Consider the following 23635-nt stretch of genomic DNA (forward strand, 5'->3'; position numbering starts at 1 on the left):
AAACACATACATTTGGCTATTTAAGTTGTCAGTCTGCTTTTAAAACTGGAAAATCTCATTTTAAAAGCTATGTAGGGAAATCTAGCTATTTAGCTGAGAAGTTACACCTGGATGAAGGCACTGGCACAATTTGGAGCCTAAGACGCGTTTGTATACCTGTGAAAGAGGTCTTCTCCAGACCTGCTCCCCAGGAATGTAATGGAAAGCTTGCTTTTCCCTTTTCGATTGGGTTCTCTGCCAATGGGAGTCTCAAAGGAGCCGAGAACGTATTTCTTGAGCCTATTTTTCTCATATTTGTTTTTACTATGATCTTGGATAGCTGGGCTTTGATTTTTTTTTATAATGAGGTCTTTAATCTGTGAACTAATTGTTGAATTTGTTTATAATGTGCAGCGTTTATTACCTATGATTTTTAGTACTGTCCCATATTCTGTGAATTTTGAGCAAGGGCCCGGCTGCATACATCACATACATGACATTTTAAAAAACGCAGAGTTTTTATTGGAAACATACGCGGTGCATGGCAGAGAAGGGCAAACATTTGTTATGTCATTATGAGGTTAACTTCTCAATTTACGGAGTCGAAACGGGGCACAGGTGGTTTTCACAAATGTTTTTCAAGCACACAGGGCACTATTAAAATAATTAAGAACACAAATTGAAAGAGGATTGGAGAGCACGCTTGCATGCAAAGAACTGTACATGGTTGCGAATTGTGCAAAATGTTTCAATTTTTTCGGAGGGAAAATGAGTAAATATTTGTCAGCGTACTTAAAGCGATTGTGATCCATCCAGCATGATCATGGTGCGCCTGCATGCAAAGTGTGGCAAATAAACAGAATGATTGCATGCTATAGTGCTCGCAGACAAACACAGTTTGTGAATGAGTTCTTTGCAGCCTAGGAGGGTGACTGCAGTGGGACATGCACTGCAGGATTGCTTGAATGCTCACAAGCAAGACCAGGATCACAGCATGCATCATCACTCGGTGAGCAGCAACACCATTGTTGCATATACACAAGGAGAGGGTGGTGTGTGAGTACGAGGGGAGTGAGGCCAGTAGTAATTGTGATTAACGTTGCTAGCGGTCGATACAGAAATGCATGCAAGGCAGGCTTTCGCCATGTGACATAAATTCTTTATTGCTGGTTCCATTTTCACACAAAATACAATAATACTTCAGAGAAATTAAGTCACTGCAAACCTTGAGAGTGGCAGAGCTCTCAGCCTGCGAGATCCTATCCACACTTCCAGGTGAAACATCCCTTATCAAGGAAAGACAACTCAGTCTAGCTGCAGCTGGCCAAGCCCATGAGTGCGGGACTTTGCAAAAATGCCAACTCCTCCACAGCATGGCCTGAGCCTGAAGGTAATCCCACCTGCTCCACCCCACCCACACAATCAGCCATATTTTTTGCAAAAATATATTACCACAATAGTACGGTTCTAATTCTTTACTCAAAGCTTCTTTTCAATTGCCAAATGCCCATAACAATCCCATTGCCTCCACTATCGTAGGAATAAATTTTTGCAGTCTTGCCTTCTAGTTGCGATTTCGCTATGCAATGTGCGACAACATGTTGCATGGTGGAATTCTTCCAATGGGACCATGCCGCAGACAATGCTGAGGAAAAAGGTCCTCAGGCAACCGTTCATATTTGCTACTGCATCGCGCCTCCACATCTTGCAGAAGAGGCCCAACCAGAAATAATAGGGCCCAGAAGGAAATTTTGATGTTTATTCTTTTTACAGAGTTTTAATTTGTCAACACATTGCATTTCATCGCCCAAATCCAATGCTTATGCCCTCAACGTCTCTTCGTTGGAACCCTGCAAACAACACCAACCATGTCTGGGCACCTGGATTTCACTGTTCCTTCCTAACCTTTTCTCTTGTCAGCCTCCTGTAAACCTGCTGCTGCATACCTTCTACCGCTTACTTGACAGTCTTAATACATATTTTCTTGCTGGCAACATCCCTTCACCATAGAAAAGGGGCGAGCCCTCCAAAAAACTGGGGGATTGCGGGGTAGTGGGCATTTAATTTAAAATATTTTCCTTAGTTAACAATATAAACAAAGTTTTATTTAAGAAGTGAAACACTGGACCATCATGGAATTTTAGGAAACCTTAAGTGTTAAATCAGGTAAAAGCAGACAATCATTTTGGGAAGAAAAAGCCCAAGAGTGACAGGGAGTGAGTAAAAGAATTAAGGTCTTAGTGGTTTAGGTTAAGGCCACTAGGAATGAGTTTTCTTGTCTTTTTTTCCTTTTTTAGCACCGTTAATATACGTCTTCAGATCTATATTAGCACCTTGTCCCAAGAAATTAAGTTTTTTTTAAAAAACAAGAGGTCTGTATTATTTGTCATTTTTTTTTTCTGGAAAAAAAAGTAGCCAACGGGAAGAAGAGGCACATCAGCAACAGCCAGCTTAGATCACCAAGTCCTTGTCGATGTCCTCTGCAGTGAAAGAGACACAAAAAGGAGAGAAAGGAAGAAGTGTTAGTTGACCACAAAGCAATCGCCAAGATTTACTGGAGAAATTCTCTGAACGCCTGAAGTGAGAAAAAATATGATCAGGGCTATAATACATGTGTCCTTGACAGTACAAGACATGCAGGTAATCAAGGCTCAGAATGGTCCCAAAGCCCACATTTCCATGTAGTGCCACCACTCCGAAAACAAGCAATCACATCAGTGCATTCTACTAGAGATATGCAAAATAATCCTACCCAGCATCCGTCAATATCTGCAGTCAGTGCAAAATATTTTTAGGGCGTTGGCAAAGTTGAGTGTTTTTGCTCCCGCAAAATTCCAGGGAATCTTTTTACATTGAGGACTTTCATACTTTTTCTCAACAAACTATACATATCTTCTCTAAGCTGCAGCTTTTAAGGCACCAAGAACAATTATTGAACCCTACATAAGTGTTATAATACTTACATTATTCAAAATGTTTTTTATCGTAAACTCATGAATAGCAATTGTATCTTTTTAACATATTCATTTACACACCTTTAATTTTGAAAAGATTGTGCTCGTTTAGAGAAATCGCTACATATTTGCATTTTTAAATGCTTGTTTGTTTAGAATGCTATAATTTTAGCTAAAATTTGAGTTAGTGTAACTTTGCCGGAGATTTTGCCAAATATGCCAGTTACAAGTAACCATTTTTGCCAGAGAAGATCGAGCAAACACATTTTTAAAATGTGCACCTTTATGAAATACAGTTTTTAATTATGCAGTATTTAGCCTTGAGGATACAACCTACAAACCATGTCACATTATAGTGAAGTATGATAACGTTGGACGTTGCATATTATACTACAGAATTCCTCAGATAAAGCTGTGGGATTAACACCCTAGAGTCGTTCGCTATGTTAATGATTTGGCTAAGTAATGTGCAATATTCCGGTTGCAATGCTGTGGTCTTTGCCAAAGATTGTGCGCATGCGCAGTAATGTTGTTTTGTTTATGGTGATAGATTCTGGGGCCTTGACATGGAATTTTCTCACAGGGCACCTTCCCAGCTACTGATGGAAAATGCAGCAGTGCAGGCAAAGCAGAGAAGGATGCATATTATATCCCTTTTCTTTTTTTCCAGTACTTACGCTCCTTGATGCCGAAGCACTTGGCCCATTCGTCCAGGGCAATGTACTTGTCGTTGTCAGAGTCACACTCCTCGAAGAATCGTGTGGTGCAGTGCTCCATGGGGATCAGTGGGGCACGGAGGGGAGACAGCTCACTGTGAGACAGGTACCTGCAGAGATTACAGGGTGTGAGTATCAGAAGCCACACAAAGCAAGAGGAAGGCATGAGAGGAAGCCATCTTACAAGGGATGCCAACCTACAATAAGGGTGAAAGATTAGGAGATGTGATTGAAGAGACACATATTTAAAGGCACAGGAAAGGGGAAGGTATGAACAAGGTCAACACCAGCGGTGGACAACTGGGGCTGTTTGTACTAAGCCCACACTTCTCAGTTCCCTGAGCTGCTACTGCAAAATGTATTTCGATATATGATATATTCACTATAGGGCAGGTAATGACAGCTACCGCTATGTTGCATCATTTAAAAAGCCTTTACAACCAGCACCCCGCTTATCTTGCAGACAAGCTCACCATCTCTGGCGGTTCTCAGCACACCCCCAGCCAGAACACCATTAGACTAATACGTGTAAAAAGTAAAAAACAAGGTAGCCACCTCCTGTCTGCTGGTATGATTGTCCTTTTGTGTGAGATTTCAAGGTCCCAACTAGTGTGTAGTGAACAATTTTCACTTTGAGCATTGTTTTAACGATGTTCAATGCTTTGGCACTGAAGAGTTCTTCTCCTTTTTGTCACCAGTGAGTAACTTGAATTCTACAACAGTTTCCTCAATAGCACCTTCGAATCTCATGACGAGCTCAGCTCGTCATGAGCCACGGTGCTTGTGTGCTCATGACGAGCTGAGCTCGTCATGACCTTTAGAAGGCTCGCACGCTGGGATAATTCCCCTGTTGTGCAAACATTCTAAAGAAACGGGTGTGGTCATGACGAGCTCAGCTCGTCATGAGCACACGACTACCGTGGCTCATGACGAGCTTACCTCGTCATGAGCACAGGGGCGCTGTGCTCGCCCCTCCACCCGCCTCCCAACACAGCATGGGAATTTGCCCAGCTGCGAAGGGGTTAGATGTTGCAGCCCCCTCTTGTGTATGATTCAAATGCAAACACGTATCAGATGAACATCATTTGGGGGTAGTCAGGGGTCGAAGCTGTGACCTTTAGCTTGCTTCCTGCTACTCCTCAAACTTCCTTTGAGACCCCTGGCCTCAGAGGGGGCAAATCGTTTACCTCCTCTGAGGCCAGGAGACGCAAAGGAAGTGCAACGAGTAGCAGGGAGCAAGCTAGAGGTCACGGCTGCGACCCCTGACTACTCCCAAATGACATCCATGGCGTATCAAAAGACTGGGTAAACTGCACTCAGTGCTAACGTTTTTGAAATTTAAGAGTTGTAAATGAATGATCACAGCTGAAAATGGCTACTTTAATGCCTGCCAGGAATACCCAAAACGTCTCGTGGCAGATATAAATGATTTTACTACTGCAGATCTAGCCCCCCCACCCCAACCCCATTTCTCCATTGTGCCTATATCCAAACCAATCAATCCCATGCAAGGGATGGGAACTGGGTGACACAAAGCATGGTTGGCCTTGTAAGTTCGTGAATGCCCACAACATGCACACTTATGAACATTCACAAACTAAAATCCAAACCTTTCCCGCCCTGGAGTTTGTTGAAAATAAATTACTCACTTTCCAGGATGACAAGGAGAAACAGACCAACCCAAGATTTGGTGGGGTGTAGTATAAGGACTTTCTCCATACAGGAAAAAAATGTGTTTTTTCACATTTGGCTGCACTTTCCACATTGCAAACTTTTAGGCTAAGTACAACTCCAAAGAGGGAAATAGGCAGCCTTTAAAAAAAGAAATGTCATGCAGGTGGAATGGTCTGCCTGGAAACCTGCACTTGGTATACAAAAAATATTACAATGAAGCAAATATTCTTCTAAAATCATCTTTTTCTTGAAAACTTTTAAAAACTAAGATGTACTTTCCAAACAAACCACTAAATGGCAGATATTTGTAAAGCCTGCGAATCTATGACAAAATCGAGTCGAAAAACACAAAAAAAAACTTTTAAACTTTTAGAGGAGTTCCCACATGATCTTTCCCTAAAGTAACCATCCCTTTCACCTACCCAGCTAAGTTTCTGTAATTGACAGGCTATGTGCAGCCACGGTTACCTACCCATCAACGGGGTGCTGGTCCAGCTGTCCAAACTGCCAGTGGACCGGGAAGACATACATGTTATAATTCTTCTCAAAGTCACGAGCCAGCAGCTCCATAGTGTGATCTCCAGCTTCCAGGCGCTTCTCGTTCTCATGGATCTTCTTCACCTGGAATACAGATGGTGGGACTATAGAGTAATCAGCTTTACAACCACTCCTCTAATACCTCACCAGTGGAGCGTCATTGGCATCCAGACATGCAGATCGCGATCTTGTCACAGCTCCATAGTGTGTGTGAACTCTTCTTATACCATGAATTGAGAAGATTTTGATAAGAGAGCTTGTGAATGAATGGGATTACATAGATATTTCGATACTAACAAGCTGTTTTGTAAAGAAAGGTTACACTGTACATAGATCTGTAGCTGGAAGGTGTTTGTCATATTAGTGCATCATATAGAATTATATTAATAGTTATGGTATGCTGTTTTGGATGTTTTTTAGATCTTCAAGTGTGGGGAGGGTAAATGAGAGATGGAATGTACAGAATAGGAAAGAATGGAACAAGAAAGAGCGAACGTCAAAGAAGCTCGATCGATGGCTGGTCATCCCTAAAATGTTTCAATCTCTCAGGGAGGAACAAACTTGTGGGTCGCCATCTTTAGGACCCTGATCGGGAATTATGTTATGTTGGTTTACATGTGAATAAAGTTTGCGTAATTATACACTAAAGCATTTCACTAGTGAGTACATCCACTAGTTATACATGACACGAGGTCAGGTTGGTGGGCATATTGATGGTGTATGTGCATGAGTGTGCCTATATATGTACATGTATTGCTTGAATATAGCTATGGGTGGATTTTGAACGTTTGTATTGAACCAGGGGTGTAACGCAGGCCCCTGCAGCTTCTGCGGTGCAGGGTAACCTGAAAACTTCAGGGGGTCCCCATGCAGCCCAAGACCAATTAATATCTGTGAGCTGTGGGAGGCTCAGGGGCCTCTAATCACATTCTACAGGGGTCACCGTCATTTTGCGTTGTGCACTGTATTCAACTAAAGCATATATAGTATTGCTCTGTGTATTTACAATATGTGGATTAGTATTTTCTACAATATGTACTGAGTATTAATCAGTTTGTGGTATTTTTCTGCTTGTGTTAGAATTGTGTGTGCAATATTCTATTCTGTATTATTCTGTTCTTGACATTGTTCAGTGTGATATGGGTGTCATTGTTCTGAGTGTGATTCTATCCTGTTAGCGGTATTCTTAATAAGTTATAAATTCTCTATCTGTCTGTCTGTGGTATTGTTCTGTGTGTATTGTCATTTTCTCTGTACAATACTGTTGTTCAATATGTTCTATTTCTTTGTTGGTTCTATTTTTCTCCATGTGGTGTTGGGGTTTTAGTAGTATCGCCCTAAATGTGGTACTGCTTTCTGTGCATTGTGTTTTTAAGGATACTGTTAGAAGGTGGTTCTGACACCATGAGCCGCCCGGATTTTTCGCTTTTTGAGCACCTAATTGTTGAGCTTTTACTGTGGCGGAACTCATACTCTGGGAGTACCCACAGTGAACTCATAATGAAGGAGACTGCATGGAGATTTTACTGGTGTCCCCCTGGCTTGACTAAGCCGCTGCACAGCAGCTGGAGTGTGGGGCACCGTGCTGGTTACATGCAGACACGGGTGTACATGCGTGTGCACACGTGTAGGGACTGCGCAGGGGAGATTCCTAGCGTGCGCAGTCCAGGAGCAGCTACAGAGTGAATGGTGTGGCAGGACTTATGCAGGATTGGGTGGTGACATGGAATAGGCTTTATACCCTGGGAAGGAACATGCCAGGGAAAGTCAGTGTGTTTTACTGTATTTTCACTTCATTATTCCCCATAGGGGATGTGGGGCCCATGGCTAAAATGACTTCCACAAAGCCTACAGATTCCAGACACGCACTAATGTCCAGTGTAGCAGATGTGAAAATGAGTATTCTGCAGAGTCCAAAGTCATATTTGTACTGCTTTTGGGTCGTCCAGAAATGTCATATTTCTCTGAGTCCCTGGCTGGGGTCTGGCCGTGGCAGGTTAGATTAATGACCTTGCTTCCCAGAGCGAAGATCTTCCCTGTAAGGGAGAAAAGATAGGTGGAGCTAAAAGTCAATCCATCAACTGCTGTCGCTGGGTGCCAGGCACCAGTTGCACCCAGGAGAGAAGGCACTGAGGGGGGGGGAAGGATTTGGGTTTTCAGAGGCCATGTGGCCAGAGACACTGGACAACGCCATTTTGAACAAACCCAGAGGATGAACAAGAAGGGGGGAGCAGGGGCAGGGAAGTGAGGTGTCGCTGTGTGATAGGACACACAGAGACTTCCTGCCAGCCCCCTACTCAATTTTTAAAAAGTACTTGCACAGGAAGAGAAGCTCTCCTTGGGGTGTGGTCTGCTGAGGGCGAAAGGTGCTGGAGCCTGGTGCAATGGGCAGTTGGAAGGAGAGACCCCCTGACTGCCCCCCAGGGCCCTTACAGCGCCAGAAGAAGAGCCCAGGACCGGTGCGCAGAAGCAGGGGCCTCTGCGCAGGGAGAAGAGAGGCGCAGGGAGCCAGTGAAGACCGCTCCCTGAAGGATGCACCCTCTTGGAGACCCGGAGGACGAAGGAGAGTGCTCCCAGTGGCTGGGGGACGCCACCAGGAGCAAGAAGACGCGAAAATGGGGAAAATCGGACTCCAGTGGGCCGAGATATACCCCCGAGAAGGTAGGTGACCTTTGACCCCACCTGGGACAGACGGCGAAGCGCGTGGGGCTCTGCCGCCGATGCGGGATGCAGGGGAGCGCATCACGCCCCCCCAAAGATGCCTGAAGCCCGGGACCCCATCCCCGGGCCCCGAAGTCATGGAGGGGGCCCGGGATCCCATCCCCGGGCCCCGATGTGAGGCGGAGATGGGGGAGTGCCGCCGCACTCCCCCGAAGATGTCCCGGGGGAGCTGCGGGAGTCTTCGCGTCTGCCTGCCGGAGCGGGTAGACCAGAAGGGATCAGCCGGCGCCCGCGGCAGCACGGAAGAGAGCTGGCCACGCGGTGAGCCGGCGGGGGCAGCCGGGGGTGGGCTCCCCAGGCTGCCTTCCAATGAAGGAGGAGCGCGGGGGTCCCGGGTGGGACCGGGGCCCCCAGGGAAGACGGTCAGTGGTGCGAGGGGCCCGGGTGGGACCGGGCCCCAAAAAAGAAGAGGAGCGGCCGGGGGTGGGCTCCCCGAGCCGTATGTGCTCACCTGGGGGTCCGGGTGGGACCGGACCCCCCACCGAGGCCGGGAAAAGCGGTAAAGCGTCAGCGCGGCTCTCTCCGGAGCAGCGGTAGAGACGCTCATCTAATATGCGGCACAGCCCACAAGGCCTTGCAGGCCAGGACCGGCCTGCAAGGGCAACACAGCGTTTTCTTGGCTCGTGGTGGCCCCAGAAGAACGGGGTCACCACTCTACATGTGCAAAGGTGCTGGGGGAGCTGCAGAGGAAGCACAGTCTCCCCCTAACATGAAGAGCAAAGTCCCACCCCAAGTGTCTTGGGGATTCTAAGGAATCAACCCCTCCAGGGCTCGACTGGCAGTTAACACCTTCTGGGCTGGAACTTTTGTTCTTCAGCTGAGGGTGTTTTGATAATTGCATCAAGGAGTGAAGGGCTGAGTTGGGGGATGTCTAGAAGGGGATCCCCTGGAGGTGAAGAGGTGTAATTGCACTGAACTGCGATTATTAATGGTTATTTCTTGTAGAGGGACTGAATTTCACCTGGTTAATGTGAAGTGCTAGTGCAAGGTGATGTCATAAGCAAAGTGGATTTAAGTGACTAGACATTCCTGCTAGGGTGTCTGACTGTATTTACTTAAACCTGTGCTTTTATCTGTGATGCCTTTAGGGGCTGTAATTGCACTGCATTTTTAATGATAGCCAAATGTGGTGAGTACTGTCATTCTAAAGTGTGCGTAAACATGTGTTCTTGCTGCTGTGCATAGGTGAAGACCTCAGACTGTTAGCCCTTAAGATGAAGAGGTGCATACTGTATGGTCAGTAGGAGATGCTCAGTCAGGGTCATGTGTCACCAAGGCAGGTGTAGCCTGTTTAATGCTTGTTGAGGTAATGGGGGGGTCACCACTGGGATGGTGCCAGTGCAAAGGGCCCTCGCTCCAGGTTAAGACCAATTCACTGCATTGGGGGCAAGATAATGTGCATACATGGGAGTGGTGGTACTAGACCCCACCCCCCTGCGGGAGGGGTGGAGAGGTTATGCAATGTCACAGAGTAATTCCATCAGCTTATGTATATTTGTAAATTGGTGTATAGTATCGAGTGGTGTGTGTGTTTAATAAATGTACTCTTACTTTTATAAAGCAAAGTACAGACTGGACAATCAATTATTGAGTGCTATTTATGCACACCTGCAAATGGCGATTACTAGCCCACACCACTTCCCTTGAGTAAGCCTCAGACTGCTCTGCAACGCTACCCTCTGAGAGTCAGGCTCTGCCCTAGGGTGTTTGGTTCCCAGTGAAGGACAAATGTGTCATGTTATTTGTGCAGGCCTCACAGATGCTGCCTCGTTTTCCAACAGATACTGTTCTCAGAGTGAAATTGCTCCACCTGGAATTGCTGTGTGTGTGATGTGCATCCAGCTGTGCAAGGTGTATTGTTTTATGTTTGATATATATGGATTGACTGTCTGTTCCTTGTCCTTACCCTGAGTTTCTGCTTCTCGTTCAGCAGGTTGTTGTCTTCGTCCCGTTCGTACAGAGTGACAAGGACGTTCTTCAGCCAGTCGCGCATACGCAGGGGGAATTCGGTCAGCTCAATATCCAGGCATGGAGCAATGTCTGCAACAAAAAACAATGAAAACCCTCAGCACCATTTTATATCCCGCGCAGTTAGATCTGACTAGTGACCACTGCTGGAGTCAGACAATCATCTCCGTGCTACCTCTTAGTAGAGCTCTCACAAGACTGAAGATCTCATTGGATGAGCATGGATGCCATGGGTAAGTGGCTGTCTGCTTTAGGTTCTGGTGACAATTACAAACCACTGTGCCTTCGGCCTCGTAACTTATGATGTCACCAGAACAACTCAATGGAAATATTGGACTACAGTTAACCCATTAAGTATGCTCAAAGGAGACATACACTAAACCATTCACCACAAGAAGGACAACATGTCGGCCAAAGAGCCAAACTCTATAACCTTTACGTTAAAGAGAGCAACATAGTACACATCAGGTGTAACCAAAATAGCCTGCAAGTCAGTGATGACAACAACACATTACACGCAGGAGACAACGACTTTAACCCTCTCCACACACAAAAGTGTAAAAGATCAATAACAGAGACAGTCAACATAATGCTCACATCAACAAACATGCTCAAGGATAATATATTTAACCTTAGTTTGAAGACGCTCAACACATGTTGGGATTGCACAACTACTAATAACATGGCCTAAATTAGAAAGGAATAGATCTCAAAGAAAACTGTAATCATTGTGTCCACAGCAATCAAGTCATTCAATCGATTTCCGCAGAAGGAAACCAAACTCCTGAGGTGGGTGTATGGATATGTAGGATGCATAGAGAGACTTCATAACTCTTTCCATTCAATGGGTCACAGAAGATTGAGAACCTAGCTCTCATACATACCTTGAGTGCAGTGGCACCGGGGTCCAAATGTGGGAAGGGGCTAGCTGCACTTGTTGCCTGCTTCATTATCACTGTGCTGTGTGTGCTGATTTACATATCAGAACAAAGCAAGGCAGCTGCGATCTATCTGGTCGGTAAGGGGGTTGGAAGCAAAGTAAGAAACCTATGCTCTGCATAGTGCTTGAAATGAGAAATAAATGACTACAGGCACTCAACATGGCCCGGAGGTAAGAAATGGAAGGGGCAGAGGGGAAGCATAATACGTAATGGTTGCAGTAAAGTATCATGGCACCACTATTTTTTTGGGCACGTCAGTATGGCCCCAATAAATGAATATTACATTAACAATACTTCTCACTGGGACTTTGCACACAGTAATGGACTGTAGCAGCACTTTTCAGGAGAGCTGCTATTTCTTTAGATGAAGGGACAGTAATAACGTGTGTTACGTGTATTGGACGATAGCAGCACGTCTCGGCAAACATATGGCCATCCCTGGCATTTAGCGCATATTCTGCCATTCGGAAATGATCACTGGCATCTAATGGTCATTCCCTGCATGTACAGTCCATCGCAGGGATAGAGGCACAATCCCTGATATGCTGTGATTATGCCTGCCTTATGACGCCTATCTTATCTGTGGTGGGTATGCAAGTTGTCTATGTACCAAAAACAAAAAATATACAATTTGAGGCTAAAATTATTGTATTTTCAGAAAGATTATGTGTGAGAACAGGATATTTTTCTTTTACTAAAAATGAAAAGCTGGTGTCTGTGTGACAAAATAATGTATTTTCAGTGACAACCTTTTGTTTGGTCAAATGTTATATTGGTTGAAAAAAATAAATTAAAATATAGTATTTGTAAGTAAAATGTGGGGTTTATTTTCAGAAAATGACCTGCGAATGTTGTGAATTTATATATTGTTAAGTGATAATTCATGATGGGTTCACCATTTTTCCTTGGTACCAGCAGTCCAGAGGACACCTACTTGCTTTCATGATCGTTGTGCAAAGAGAGAAGAAAAACAGGACAAAAGCATCAGGGCGGTTGGAGAAAGGGAACGTGGAGCATCGAACTTAGGGAAGAGGAGGAGGAATGGGAAAACTGAGATGGGGAAAGAGAGTGAGAGAGAGTGGGTAAGGGAGCAGGGAACGGATGTGAAAAGTGCAGCAGGGGGCACATGAAAAGGGATTAAGAAAGACAGTATCAGGACACTGTGCAAGTATGGTTCTTCCTGGACAGCTGAGATATCTTGATGGTGAGTGGATAGATCTCATTGTAGGTCTGGCTAAGCTTACATTTGCAAGGTCCGATGTAGTCCAGGTGCAGCTTGTGGCCCTTCTTGGTGCCCTCGAGAGTGCATTTGGTGGCAAAGAACTGGCAGGCAGAGTCATAGGTCTTGTTGTCATTGCTGCACACCTATGGCAGGAAGAACATGATAACCAGAGAAAAACATGAATGAAATGCATCAGAAGACACAGCATCACCGAAACAACTGCACAATACTATTTTTATTTACAAAAATATAGGCATCCTTACACATTTCAGTAAGTAAAATATAGTCCCTTTTTCACGTCTAAACACTCAGGGTGGATTTGCAGAGGGGTAAAATAATGCTAAGGGTTCACTCCTCATCGCAACCCGCACTCCCTCTCATTAGGAATAGTGTAACCGTATGAGCAGCCCCACCCCATTATTGTTGATACGGTATTAATAACACCTCCCTGGTTCAATCCATCTCAAAAGACAGCTGTATCTGCCAGCTATGCCCGCAGAACGCTGGTGGTATCCTCCTGAACCAATTTATGCAATCCATCCTGCCCCCAAAGTCATGTTTTTACCCGTATGTCACCGCTTCTTGCCCCTGCAATCTTGTTGGTGTTACATTTAGAGCTCTTCTAATCATTTCAGTCTTATGAGTGTCACAATGTCGACGCACTCTTTTCCTTCTGAATCTCACTGATGCACTTTTTTCAGTCTGCTCCAATTTCCATAAATATTGCTGGTGGAGTGGTATCAGACCTTAAGAAAATATCCGACCTTTGAATTATCCACCAGTAACCCACATAATATTGTGCTGTAGTAGTATTACCCGACCCCTGGCCCCTTAAATCTGGATTCTTGCAGACAGAGACTATTGGCCTCCTGCTCCCGGGCCTCACATATCCTCATGAATATTGCAGGTGTAGAGGTATTTGCTCGTCCCAAACCCCTTGAATGTTTCAGACGTCATTTATCAGGTCTTAGCTAACCTATGAACTTTTCCTGGTGGAGAGGTTGTGGTCATTTTCTAAACCCTAGAATTCCTTAGTCATTATCTCGCGAGACTCAGGGCTTTGTTGTCTCACATTAAGAAGCTTCCTAGTATAGCGGGATTGACCCTTCTCTAACTATTTTGTTTTAATTGGTTGGCGACTACTCGCATGAATACTGCCCTTTTCCAGAACCCCTGAACTTTGTTGGTGCGATGTATCTACACGGAGTTGTTTCATCCACTAACCTATGATCCTTGTTAATTTAGCACATCAGTTCTCCCCCACATCCCTCAATAAGGCTTGTATACCAGTATCAGCTAAATACTACTAATTTTGCTAATTCAGCAGTAGGAGACCACCCACTGAGTCTCTTAGGAGTACCCGTGTATTCGTGGCGGTGTGACCAGTCTCCATTCCACCCAAAGACTTTGTTGTAGACGCTTTAGTAGCAACCTGTCTCCATTCTACCCAGAGTCTTTGTAGTAGAAGTAACAGCCTCTCCCCCCCTCAATATCATTTCAGTAGTAGAAAGAGCATGGTTCCTTTCTGACTTACCCGCTCAAACTCACTGACGCTGGCTGGACAGCTGGAAGGGTCCTGGCACACGCACATGGGGTTGTTGCTCTCATCCACCTCACACACCTTGCCATGCTTGCACTGATGGTTCAGGCATGGATCTAAGGGGAATCACAGAGGTAAAATGAGAAAGACATTTGACGTGCAGCAGGATCAGCCTACTGGAGCGCACTCAAGATTGGCACTTTTCCTACCACTGTTCTCGGCGATGGGGCAATTAGTAGGAAGATTAGCAGAGTTCCCATCAGGGTGGTGATACAGAAAGACTAAGACAGATCCATGAAAATGCAAAGCAATAACAGAGATCTAGGCAGGGCGTTGCAGTTTAATTATCCCAACGTGCTCTGCCCTGGGACAAGAGGATGGACCGTCCTCATGTTAGTGACAAGGCCCTAATCACACACCAGGAATGGCACGTTTGCCATACAGCATTAGTATTGGCTGCATCCATTTGTGGGTACCAGATGTGCTAGACAGGCCTGTCTACCATGCAGTACAATGCATCTAGGATTGAGATACATTCATTTCGTTTCAGCCTGAAATTCATCAAGGAACTGGAGACTAAGGCAAGGAGATTCACTAAACTTGGCACCACAAAAGCACCTCTAGTTCAGCTCAGGAAACCACGAAACACTCTTCATGGAAGAGTCTGGCCTCTTGCAAGTGTAAGCGTCTCAAGATGGTGTAGCTCAGCAGCCAGTGTGCGAGACCTCGATAATCCAGTTCAGCAACCAGTGAGACAGAGGCCAAATGTGCAACCAATGTGATAGGGAGAGACAAAGTGTGACACTGTGTCAAGTCCAAAATGCTCTGGCTTTGCAGTCAGTTTTTCGGATGAGATGACAACATGAAGGCACAAGTGGCAGACAGTGTGAAAGGGGAGAGAGCTATAGAGGCCAGGTTCACTTATTAGCGTGCTAGAGGAGATACTAGGCTTTGAGGCAAGAGTGGCTAAGTAGAGGTCGAGAAAGTCCTGGTTCTCCAGCCAGTGTTGTTGTGGAAAGAGATAAAGAGGCTAGACTATGCAGTGACTTGTACCAAAGCTAGTCTGAGAGAGGCCAAGCTCTGCAGTCAATGGGTGAAATAAGAGAATTGGAGAGCTATATTATTATTATTATTATTATTATTATTATTATTATTATTAAGCTGTTTTATAGCGCGCTCAATTACTCCGGAGTATCCTGGCGCGGAAAAGAAAGAGGAACAGTAGCAGCAGAGCCCTAGACCAGACAAACGAACTAGACAGCTATTCTGAACAAATGAGTCTTCAGCGCTTTCTTAGAAGCAGTGAAGTCGTTGATGCTACGCAGAGCCGCAGGAAGAGCGTTCCATGCGCGCGCGACCTTTACTGTCACAGAGTGGCCTCCCAGCCGGACACGCCGGAAGCGCGGGACCAGCAACAGATGTTGTGCTGCTGAGCGTAAATCTCTGTTAGGGAAGTACCGCGTGAAACGTTTCATCAGATAGGCAGGACCACGCCCATTGATGGCTTTATGGGCCAGAGTCAGAATTTTAAAGGTGATTCGATGCTGCACCGGCAGCCAGTGCAGGCTCTCCAGATAACTTCTAACACTGATCCGCCTGGAGATATTCCCCAAGAGTCTGGCGGTGGAGTTTTGAATAATCTGGAGCCGCCCGATCAAATAGGCCGGTGAACCACTGAACAGGGCATTGGCGTAGTCCAGGCGCGAGAGAATTAAAGCTCTCGCGACTGACTCGCAGGCCGAGGCAGGCAAATAAGGGAAAAACTTTCTTAGAGACTTCAAAGTCCCAAAGCAGCCACCAGTGAGCCTCTTGATGTGCCCCTCAAAACGAAGGTCTTCCCCAAACCAGACCCCAAGGTTTTTAGCCAAGGTGTTTGAGGCACATGGTGTAGGGAAGCCCTCCGGCCACAATAGGGATCGAAAATCAGGGGGGAACTGGCCGTAGAGCAGGATTTCAGTCTTGTCCTCGTTGCACTTCAATTGAGCTGCCGCTAACCAATTGAAGACTGAGGACAAACAGTTCTGGATCTGCTCAGTGTCCAGCGCCTCTCCAGGCCAGGTAAACAACAACTGCGTGTCGTCCGCGTAGGCTATAACTTTAGCTCCCAGATGTTCCGCTAGTTCAATCAAAGGGGTCAGATATATATTATGGAGCAAAGGGCTCAAAGTCGAGCCCTGGGGGACTCCTGTCACGAGTGGTCTAGCCGATGAAGAATAAGGGGGGAGCCAAACCTGTTGGGATCTAGCCGACAGAAATGAGCTCAGCCAATGTAATGCAAGATCACCAATGCCAATGTCGGCAAGCCTGGTCAGGAGGCGTTGGTGGGGAACCGTGTCAAACGCGGCAGAGAGGTCCAATAAGATTAGAGCCGCTCTGCCGCCACCACTAACCACTGATTAGAGAAACCCAGAGAGATCAGACAGTGCAGCCATTGTGGTGGGAACAGACTCATAGACGCCAAGTTCTGCAGACAATGTGATGAGTATAGACAGCAGAGAGAACATGACTTGCATCTAATGTGAAAGGAGAATGAGCAAAAGATCCCAGCTTCTTTATCCAGTGAGAGAACTGGAGAAACCAGATGTAAGAGCCATTGTGACGGCAACAGCCTGGTCCTGCCCAAGAATGACAGGGGAGGGAGGCACAGAGCCTGGCTTGAGAAGCTGGTGTCAAAGAAGAGGCCAAAAGAAGCCTGGATCTCAGGCCAGTGCGAGAGGCGAGCAGTCCAAGAGGACCAGACTATGCAGTCAGTAGGACAAAAAAGTTAAAAGCATCTAGCATTGCTTATTAAGTCTCCTGATGCCTTGTGAGTTTAACATCAGGACAGGCATGAAGTTAGGTCCCCTGCTTCCTGTGAGAAGGAACCCATTGAACACGCAGAGTCCATGCATTTAAAACTAGCTGGGGGCAAGTCCCATGAATAAGCTATCCCAGGGGCATAACCGACACCCCACACCCCCCACGGTGCAGGGGATCCATTCATCTCAACATAAAGGGGAGCCCCCTCAGCTTGTCAGCTCGAGGGTATGGGTATTGCGGGGGCCCCTTATCATTTGCAGGAGGGCCCCCTAAGGTTTCCTTACACCACTAAGCCATCATGCAGTGGGATGGGTATGAATGACAGCCGCATCCAACGATAAGGGACAGGCTGCTTACTCTCTGGAACCACTGTTTCCTCCTCCTCCTCGTCGATGGCTTCATCAAACTCTCCAACCTCAACCTGCACGGGGTTCATCCCCACTGCCTCCTGCAAAGCAAGGGTTAAAACAGTTGAGTCAGTCTTGAATTCTGATTGAGGGCTACGGAAACATTATTACTGAAAGTGGCTGCATGGCGAGAGAGGAAATCTTGAGTTGAGTGCACTGAGGAGAAGACGGGAGGGAAAGGGAAAGGGATGGGAGGGAAAGAAAGGGGTAGGGACGGAATGAGAGAAGAGAGGAGGTAAGGGGAAGGGAGAAAAAGGGAGTATTGCATTGGATTGTGTGATGATGATCTAAAAATATTTAGCGGTCCTTACTTCTTCTACGGCATCCTCGACTACCTCAGCCTCTTCTAGCAGAGCATCCTGCTGCTGTGGAAAGGAAAAGGAAAATGGCGGTCAGAGAGATAGCTTCACCATTCTAGAAGACGAGGGGCAGTAGTTGACCATCACCAGCAGGATACTGGTTGACTTTGACCCCCACTCCTACCACGCCTTACACGCGAGGCCGCCTGTTGGACAGGCCGCATGTTCGAGCTGTCCCCCCTCCCCGCAATGGGACCAGGACCCTGGCTCTCCCTGCATCCCCAGCCAGAGTCCACAAACGACCACCCGAAGTACCCTGCAATCCCTACACTACAAGACACCAGCTCCGGACCCAGCTGGCCCGGGTCACCATCTACCCCACGACATCGACCCGGCCGCCATCTTGGGGCACTGCAGCACGAGGCCGCGTGGCCTCAACTCGACCCTAATCCCGGGCCCGGCCGGTCCCGACATCGAGGCCCCACCATCCTCCCAGGAGGCAGAGTGATCACTTGGCGAGTCAATGGGAGAAGGAATCGTCAACGGCTCTCCTCCGCCAGGTGTCGATCACCCCAGGCCGCCTGGGCGCTGGCTCCACCCCCCTGCTGGGTGTCTGGACTCCCTCATCCCGGACCTCCCGGCCCCCAGGCGCGAGGGTCCGGACATCAAAGGGGACCAGACCTATAACTGGGGCAGGGCCAGACCAGGAAGGCAGTTGTATCCTGGAGTCGAGAGACCCGAGAAGAACTCATCCGTGACTTGGCCTGCTGGCGCTGCCGCGGCCCTCTGCCTCGTGAAACCATCGTCTTGGCCTGCTGGCGCTGCCGCGGCCCTCTGCCTCGTGAAACCATCGTCTTGGCCTGCTGGCGCTGCCGCGGCCCTCTGCCTCGTGAAACCATCGTCTTGGCCTGCTGGCGCTGCCGCGGCCCTCTGCCTCGTGAAACCATCGTCTTGGCCTGCTGGCGCTGCCGCGGCCCTCTGCCTCGTGAAACCATCGTCTTGGCCTGCTGGCGCTGCCGCGGCCCTCTGCCTCGTGAAACCATCGACTTGGCCTGCTGGCGCCGCCGCGGCCCTCTGCTTTATGAGACTATCACCTTGGCCTGCTGGCGCTGCCGCGGCCCGATCCACAGACCCTCCAGCTCGAGGATTGTGAGCTCGCCTTTTACCACAACCTGTACCGATCCGGTACCAAGACTGTCCCGCTACCCCCTTTCCCTACAGAGACTAGAAGTGAGAGGACCCCCGGGTCCAAGTTATCCTGTATCGCTGATATCCTTGCCTTAAGAACCTTATATAAAGCCTTGAACTCGACTTGGTGTGGTGCCTGTTTGTGGGGAGGGAGGGTACTTGTCTGTACGATCGCCGGAGACGGTCCCCCTCGGGGATCTCTCCCTCGGTATCCGGCCGACCCTCAGGGTCCCCGTCTAACATTGGTGGCCAGCGACGGGATCCGAACCTACGCATAATCGTACAGAAAGTCACTCGCCCCACCACACACAACAACCATGTCAATAGAGAGCGGAACAACGGAAAAATTTCAGATGGAAAAGTTGGAAGACTACAACCACCGGGAACTGAAGCAATATTGCATAGAACTTGGACTTCCAACCACAGGTCTTAGCACAAAGGAAGACTTCAAACGAGCCCTAGAAGCTTGGGCAGAAACGGGTACGGCCGTACCCCGAACACAAACAACCGAAACGAGCCCCGCACCAACTAAAGAAAGAGCGGATCTCTCCCTGGAAGAGATCCGAGAAAGAGAAAAAACCAGACTCCACGAATTAGAACTTGCCCGACTTCGCTTGGATGGGGAACTCAAGCTGGCAGAACAAAAAATAACCCTGGAACACTTACGGCTCAGGGAAGAGCGGGAAGACAAGCAAAGACAGAGGGAGCTAGAGGAAAAGAGACTAGAGTACGAACATGAGCGCAATCTCAAAGCACTGGAGATTCAGAAACAGAATAAAGACCTCGGGCTCCCCGAACGACCGACCCCGTCTGCCTCGACCGAGCCCAAGGTTCACATCCCCAAAGATGTCATCCGGGAATACCACAAGAACGATGATATCCAGCAGTGGTTTAAAGCCTATGAGGTGGCAATGACCTCCCACCGGATTCCCCGAAGCGATTGGGGAGCCGGATTATGGGGGAGGTTTGTCAACGAAGGGCGGGACGCCCTGCTGCAACTCCCGGACCAGCTAATGACCTCCTACGACCACATGAAGGCCGCCCTCCTCACTCGATACGGGCTCACACCTGAGATGTACCGCCAACGGTTCCGCGACTGCAAACGGATTCCGGGTACAACTTGGGTGGAGTACGTGAACTTTTTTAGCCGAGCCTTCGAGGGGTGGATCAAGGGCAACAAAGTAACCACCTACGAACAACTCTTTGACCTTATCGTATGGGAACACCTGTCGAACAACTGCTTCGTGGAGCTCCGGCAACACCTCCTGGACAGCAAGCTAACCGACCCTCGACAACTCGCCGCCGAAGCCGACCGGTGGGAAAGCACCCGAGTTGGCCGGAGCGCACCCAGCGAAGTATCCAGATCGTATCGCCCCCGAGGGGGAGGAGGAAGTCAGGGTCGGGGGAGAGACCCCGGCCCCTCGTCACCCCCCAGAAACCCCTCGACCCCGGTTGGCCGGGGAAGCCCTGCCGTCCGGGCCGGTTTCCGGGCCAACATTACGTGCCACAGGTGCCAGCGACCCGGCCACTACGCCAGTGATCCCAACTGCCCAAAGAATCCGAACACGACTCCCCGCCAAGTTGCAGCGGCGGCCCTAGGGGAAGAAATAATCCCGGAAGACCAAGAGGAGTACGAGACCGATCCCTCGGAATGGGCCCCCGCCGCCATGGCACTGGTCTGCTTAGGGGAGAGAGACATGATTCCGCGGGCCCCCCTTCCCGCCAACACACAGAAGTACGGTCAATGGGTTAGCATCAATGGTCGCCGGGCGGAAGCCCTCCGCGACACCGGGGCCAGTGTAACGGCGGTCCGACGCCACCTCGTCACTCCAGACCAAATCTTGCCGAACATTCTTTGCCCTGTTCGATCAGCCGACAACTCCGAAAGCCTATGCCACATGGCCTGCGTCCCCTTCGAGTGGGGGGGAGTAACAGGGATGTTAAAAGTAACTGTCCGCGATGATGCCCCCGTGGACTGCCTCCTAGGAAACGACCTTGAAAGCTCTCCCTGGGCAGCTGTCGAACGGAGGGAGCACCTGGGGATGCTTGGCCTCCCCGAATGGGTCTGCGTCACAACCCGGTCCATGACCGCCCGCGCGGTCCCCAGCCCAGAAGAGCCCGAGTGGCCAGAACCTCCTCCCGCGCTCCTCCCAGAGGAGGCCGCCCCAGAAGCCATTCCCTTGACCCAAACCGAAGAAGGACCCGACCAGCTTCGGGACGTCCCTGACCTGGCACAATGGCGGCAGGAGGGAGGCCCCACGCAGGAACAATTCCGGGCCGAGCAAAAAACCTGTCCTTCTCTCGAAGGACTCCGGCAGCAAGCCCTGGCCCAGAGCACCGGGGATACCTCGGGGGCCCACTGGATCTACTGGGACCAAGACCTGCTCTACAGCGAGCAGAAAATTGCAGAACTAGGGGCCAGTCGGGTGCTGGTGGTGCCCCTTCGCTTCCGAGACTTCCTCCTGAACTTAGCCCACGATGTCCCCCTTGCCGGACACCTGGGGCAGGATAAAACCTACGACCGCCTGGTGACCCATTTTTTCTGGCCCCACATGCGGAAGGATGTCACCAACCACTGCAAGGCCTGCCCCACCTGCCAGGCCAGCGGAAAAAGTGGCCGAAAAATCAAAGCCCCATTACAACCCTTTCCTGTCGTCACCACCCCGTTTGAACGAGTGGGAATAGACATTGTGGGGCCCCTCGACCCTCGAACAGCCCAAGGACACCGGTTCATCCTAGTCCTCGTAGACCACGCCACCCGCTATCCCGAGGCCATCCCTCTTCGGACTGTGACGGCCCCCGTGGTGGGCCGGGCCCTGATGGGGATCTTCTCCCGGGTGGGGTTCCCCCGGGAGGTCGTCAGTGACAGGGGCACGAACTTTATCTCCAGATATATGAAGTCCCTCTGGCAGCAATGCGGGGTCACCTACAAATTCACGACCCCCTATCACCCGCAAGGAAACGGACTGGTCGAGAGATTCAACCGCACCCTCAAGGGGATGATTATGGGTCTAGAAGAACCCCTTCGACGCCAGTGGGACGTACTGCTTCCATGCCTCCTGTTTGCCTATCGGGAGGTCCCGCAGAAGTCCCTCGGCTTCAGCCCCTTTGAACTACTGTACGGGCACCCCGTCCGGGGCCCCCTCAGCCTAGTCAAGGAAGGTTGGGAGCAGCCTCCCCAGAAAACTCCCCCGGACATCTACCGGTATCTCCTGGCTCTCCGCAACCAGACCCGGCGGTTCCGAGACACCGCCAAAGCCAACCTCGAGGCCAGTCAGGAGGACATGAAGAGGTGGTACGATCAGCACACGTCCTCCATTGAGTTCGAACCTGGACAACAGGTCTGGGTGATGTCCCCGGTTGAGCCCTGTGCCCTCCAAGACAGATGGTCCGGGCCCTTCAAGGTAATCGAACGCAAGGGGCCCGTCACCTATTTAATCGACATGGAGACTGCCCGGAACCCCCTACGGGTCCTCCATGCCAACAGGCTCAAACCCCATTTTGTGCGATCCGAACTCAGCCTCCTGATGGCTACCGATACTGGGACAGAAGAAGACTCCGAACCCCTTCCGGACTTACTGAGGGCCCTCGAGCAGGATGGCTCAGTGGAAGGGGTCCAGCTCTCCGAGGCCCTGTCCCCGGAGCAACGCCAAGACTGCCAAACGCTCCTGAGGCAGTTCGCCTCCCTGTTCTCCCTCACCCCCAGAGTCACCCCCTGGTGCCTCCACGATGTGGACACCGGGGACAGCCCTCCTATTCGACACCGAGCATACCGCGTACCAGACCGGGTACGAGCCTGCATCCAGACCGAGGTGTCCAAGATGCTGACCCTAGGAGTGATCGAACCCTCAGACAGTCCCTGGGCGAGCCCAGTCGTCCTGGTTCCCAAGGCAGCTGCCCCGGGCGTTGCCCCTGAGCTCCGGTTCTGCGTGGACTATCGAGGGCTGAATGCAGTTACCCGGACCGACGCTCATCCCATCCCCCGGGCAGACGAGCTAATTGACCGGATGGGGGCCGCCCGCTACCTGAGCATCTTCGACCTAACAGCGGGCTACTGGCAGATCGGCCTCACCCCTAGGGCCCAAGAACGATCCGCCTTCTCTACCCCAGACGGGCACTACCACTTTAAAGTCATGCCCTTCGGCATGAAAAACGCCCCGGCAACGTTCCAACGGCTGGTAAACCAGGTACTGGCGGGCCTGGAAGACTTCAGCGCCGCCTACCTGGACGACATTGCTGTGTACAGCCACCAGTGGACCGACCACCTCCGCCACCTGCGGGAGGTTCTACACGCCCTCCAGCAAGCCGGGCTCACCATCAAGGCCAGCAAGTGCCAAGTTGGCCAAGGGTCCGTGACCTACCTGGGACACCAAGTGGGAAGCGGGCTGGTGGCCCCTCTCCAACTCAAAATTGCTGCCATCCAGGCCTGGCAACCCCCTACGAGCCAAACGGAGGTCCGGGCCTTCCTGGGGCTCACCGGATACTACCGGCGGTTCGGGAAGGACTATGGCAGCATCGTGGGGCCCCTCACAGAGCTCACCTCCAAAAAGAGCCCCAAAACCGTCAACTGGACCCCGGACTGCCAATCAGCCTTCGAGAAGCTAAAGACCGCCATGTGCACAGCCCCCGTGCTCCAGGCTCCCGACTACAGCCGAGAATTCATTGTGCAGACGGACGCCTCCGATCATGG

At 49.6% G+C, this 23635-nt stretch overlaps 1 protein-coding gene across 1 annotated transcript in view; it reads right to left on the minus strand.

Moving 5' to 3' along the window:
- Nucleotides 1–1724: 1724 nt before the first annotated feature.
- The window catches only part of SPARC (secreted protein acidic and cysteine rich), a 39010-nt gene continuing 17099 nt past the window's right edge, over nucleotides 1725–23635 (minus strand). The window contains exons 3-10 of the mRNA XM_078653628.1: nucleotides 17770–17823; nucleotides 17409–17499; nucleotides 14247–14368; nucleotides 12735–12855; nucleotides 10488–10621; nucleotides 5796–5944; nucleotides 3611–3759; nucleotides 1725–2459 (exon numbers count right to left, since the gene is read on the minus strand). Of these exons, the coding sequence (XP_078509754.1) occupies nucleotides 2431–2459; nucleotides 3611–3759; nucleotides 5796–5944; nucleotides 10488–10621; nucleotides 12735–12855; nucleotides 14247–14368; nucleotides 17409–17499; nucleotides 17770–17823 (849 nt within the window). The 3' untranslated portion in view covers nucleotides 1725–2430. The remainder of the gene's footprint in view (nucleotides 2460–3610; nucleotides 3760–5795; nucleotides 5945–10487; nucleotides 10622–12734; nucleotides 12856–14246; nucleotides 14369–17408; nucleotides 17500–17769; nucleotides 17824–23635) is intronic.

Source organism: Lissotriton helveticus, chromosome 7 (genome assembly GCF_964261635.1).
Source record: "Lissotriton helveticus chromosome 7, aLisHel1.1, whole genome shotgun sequence".
Taxonomy (NCBI): Eukaryota; Metazoa; Chordata; class Amphibia; order Caudata; family Salamandridae; genus Lissotriton; species Lissotriton helveticus.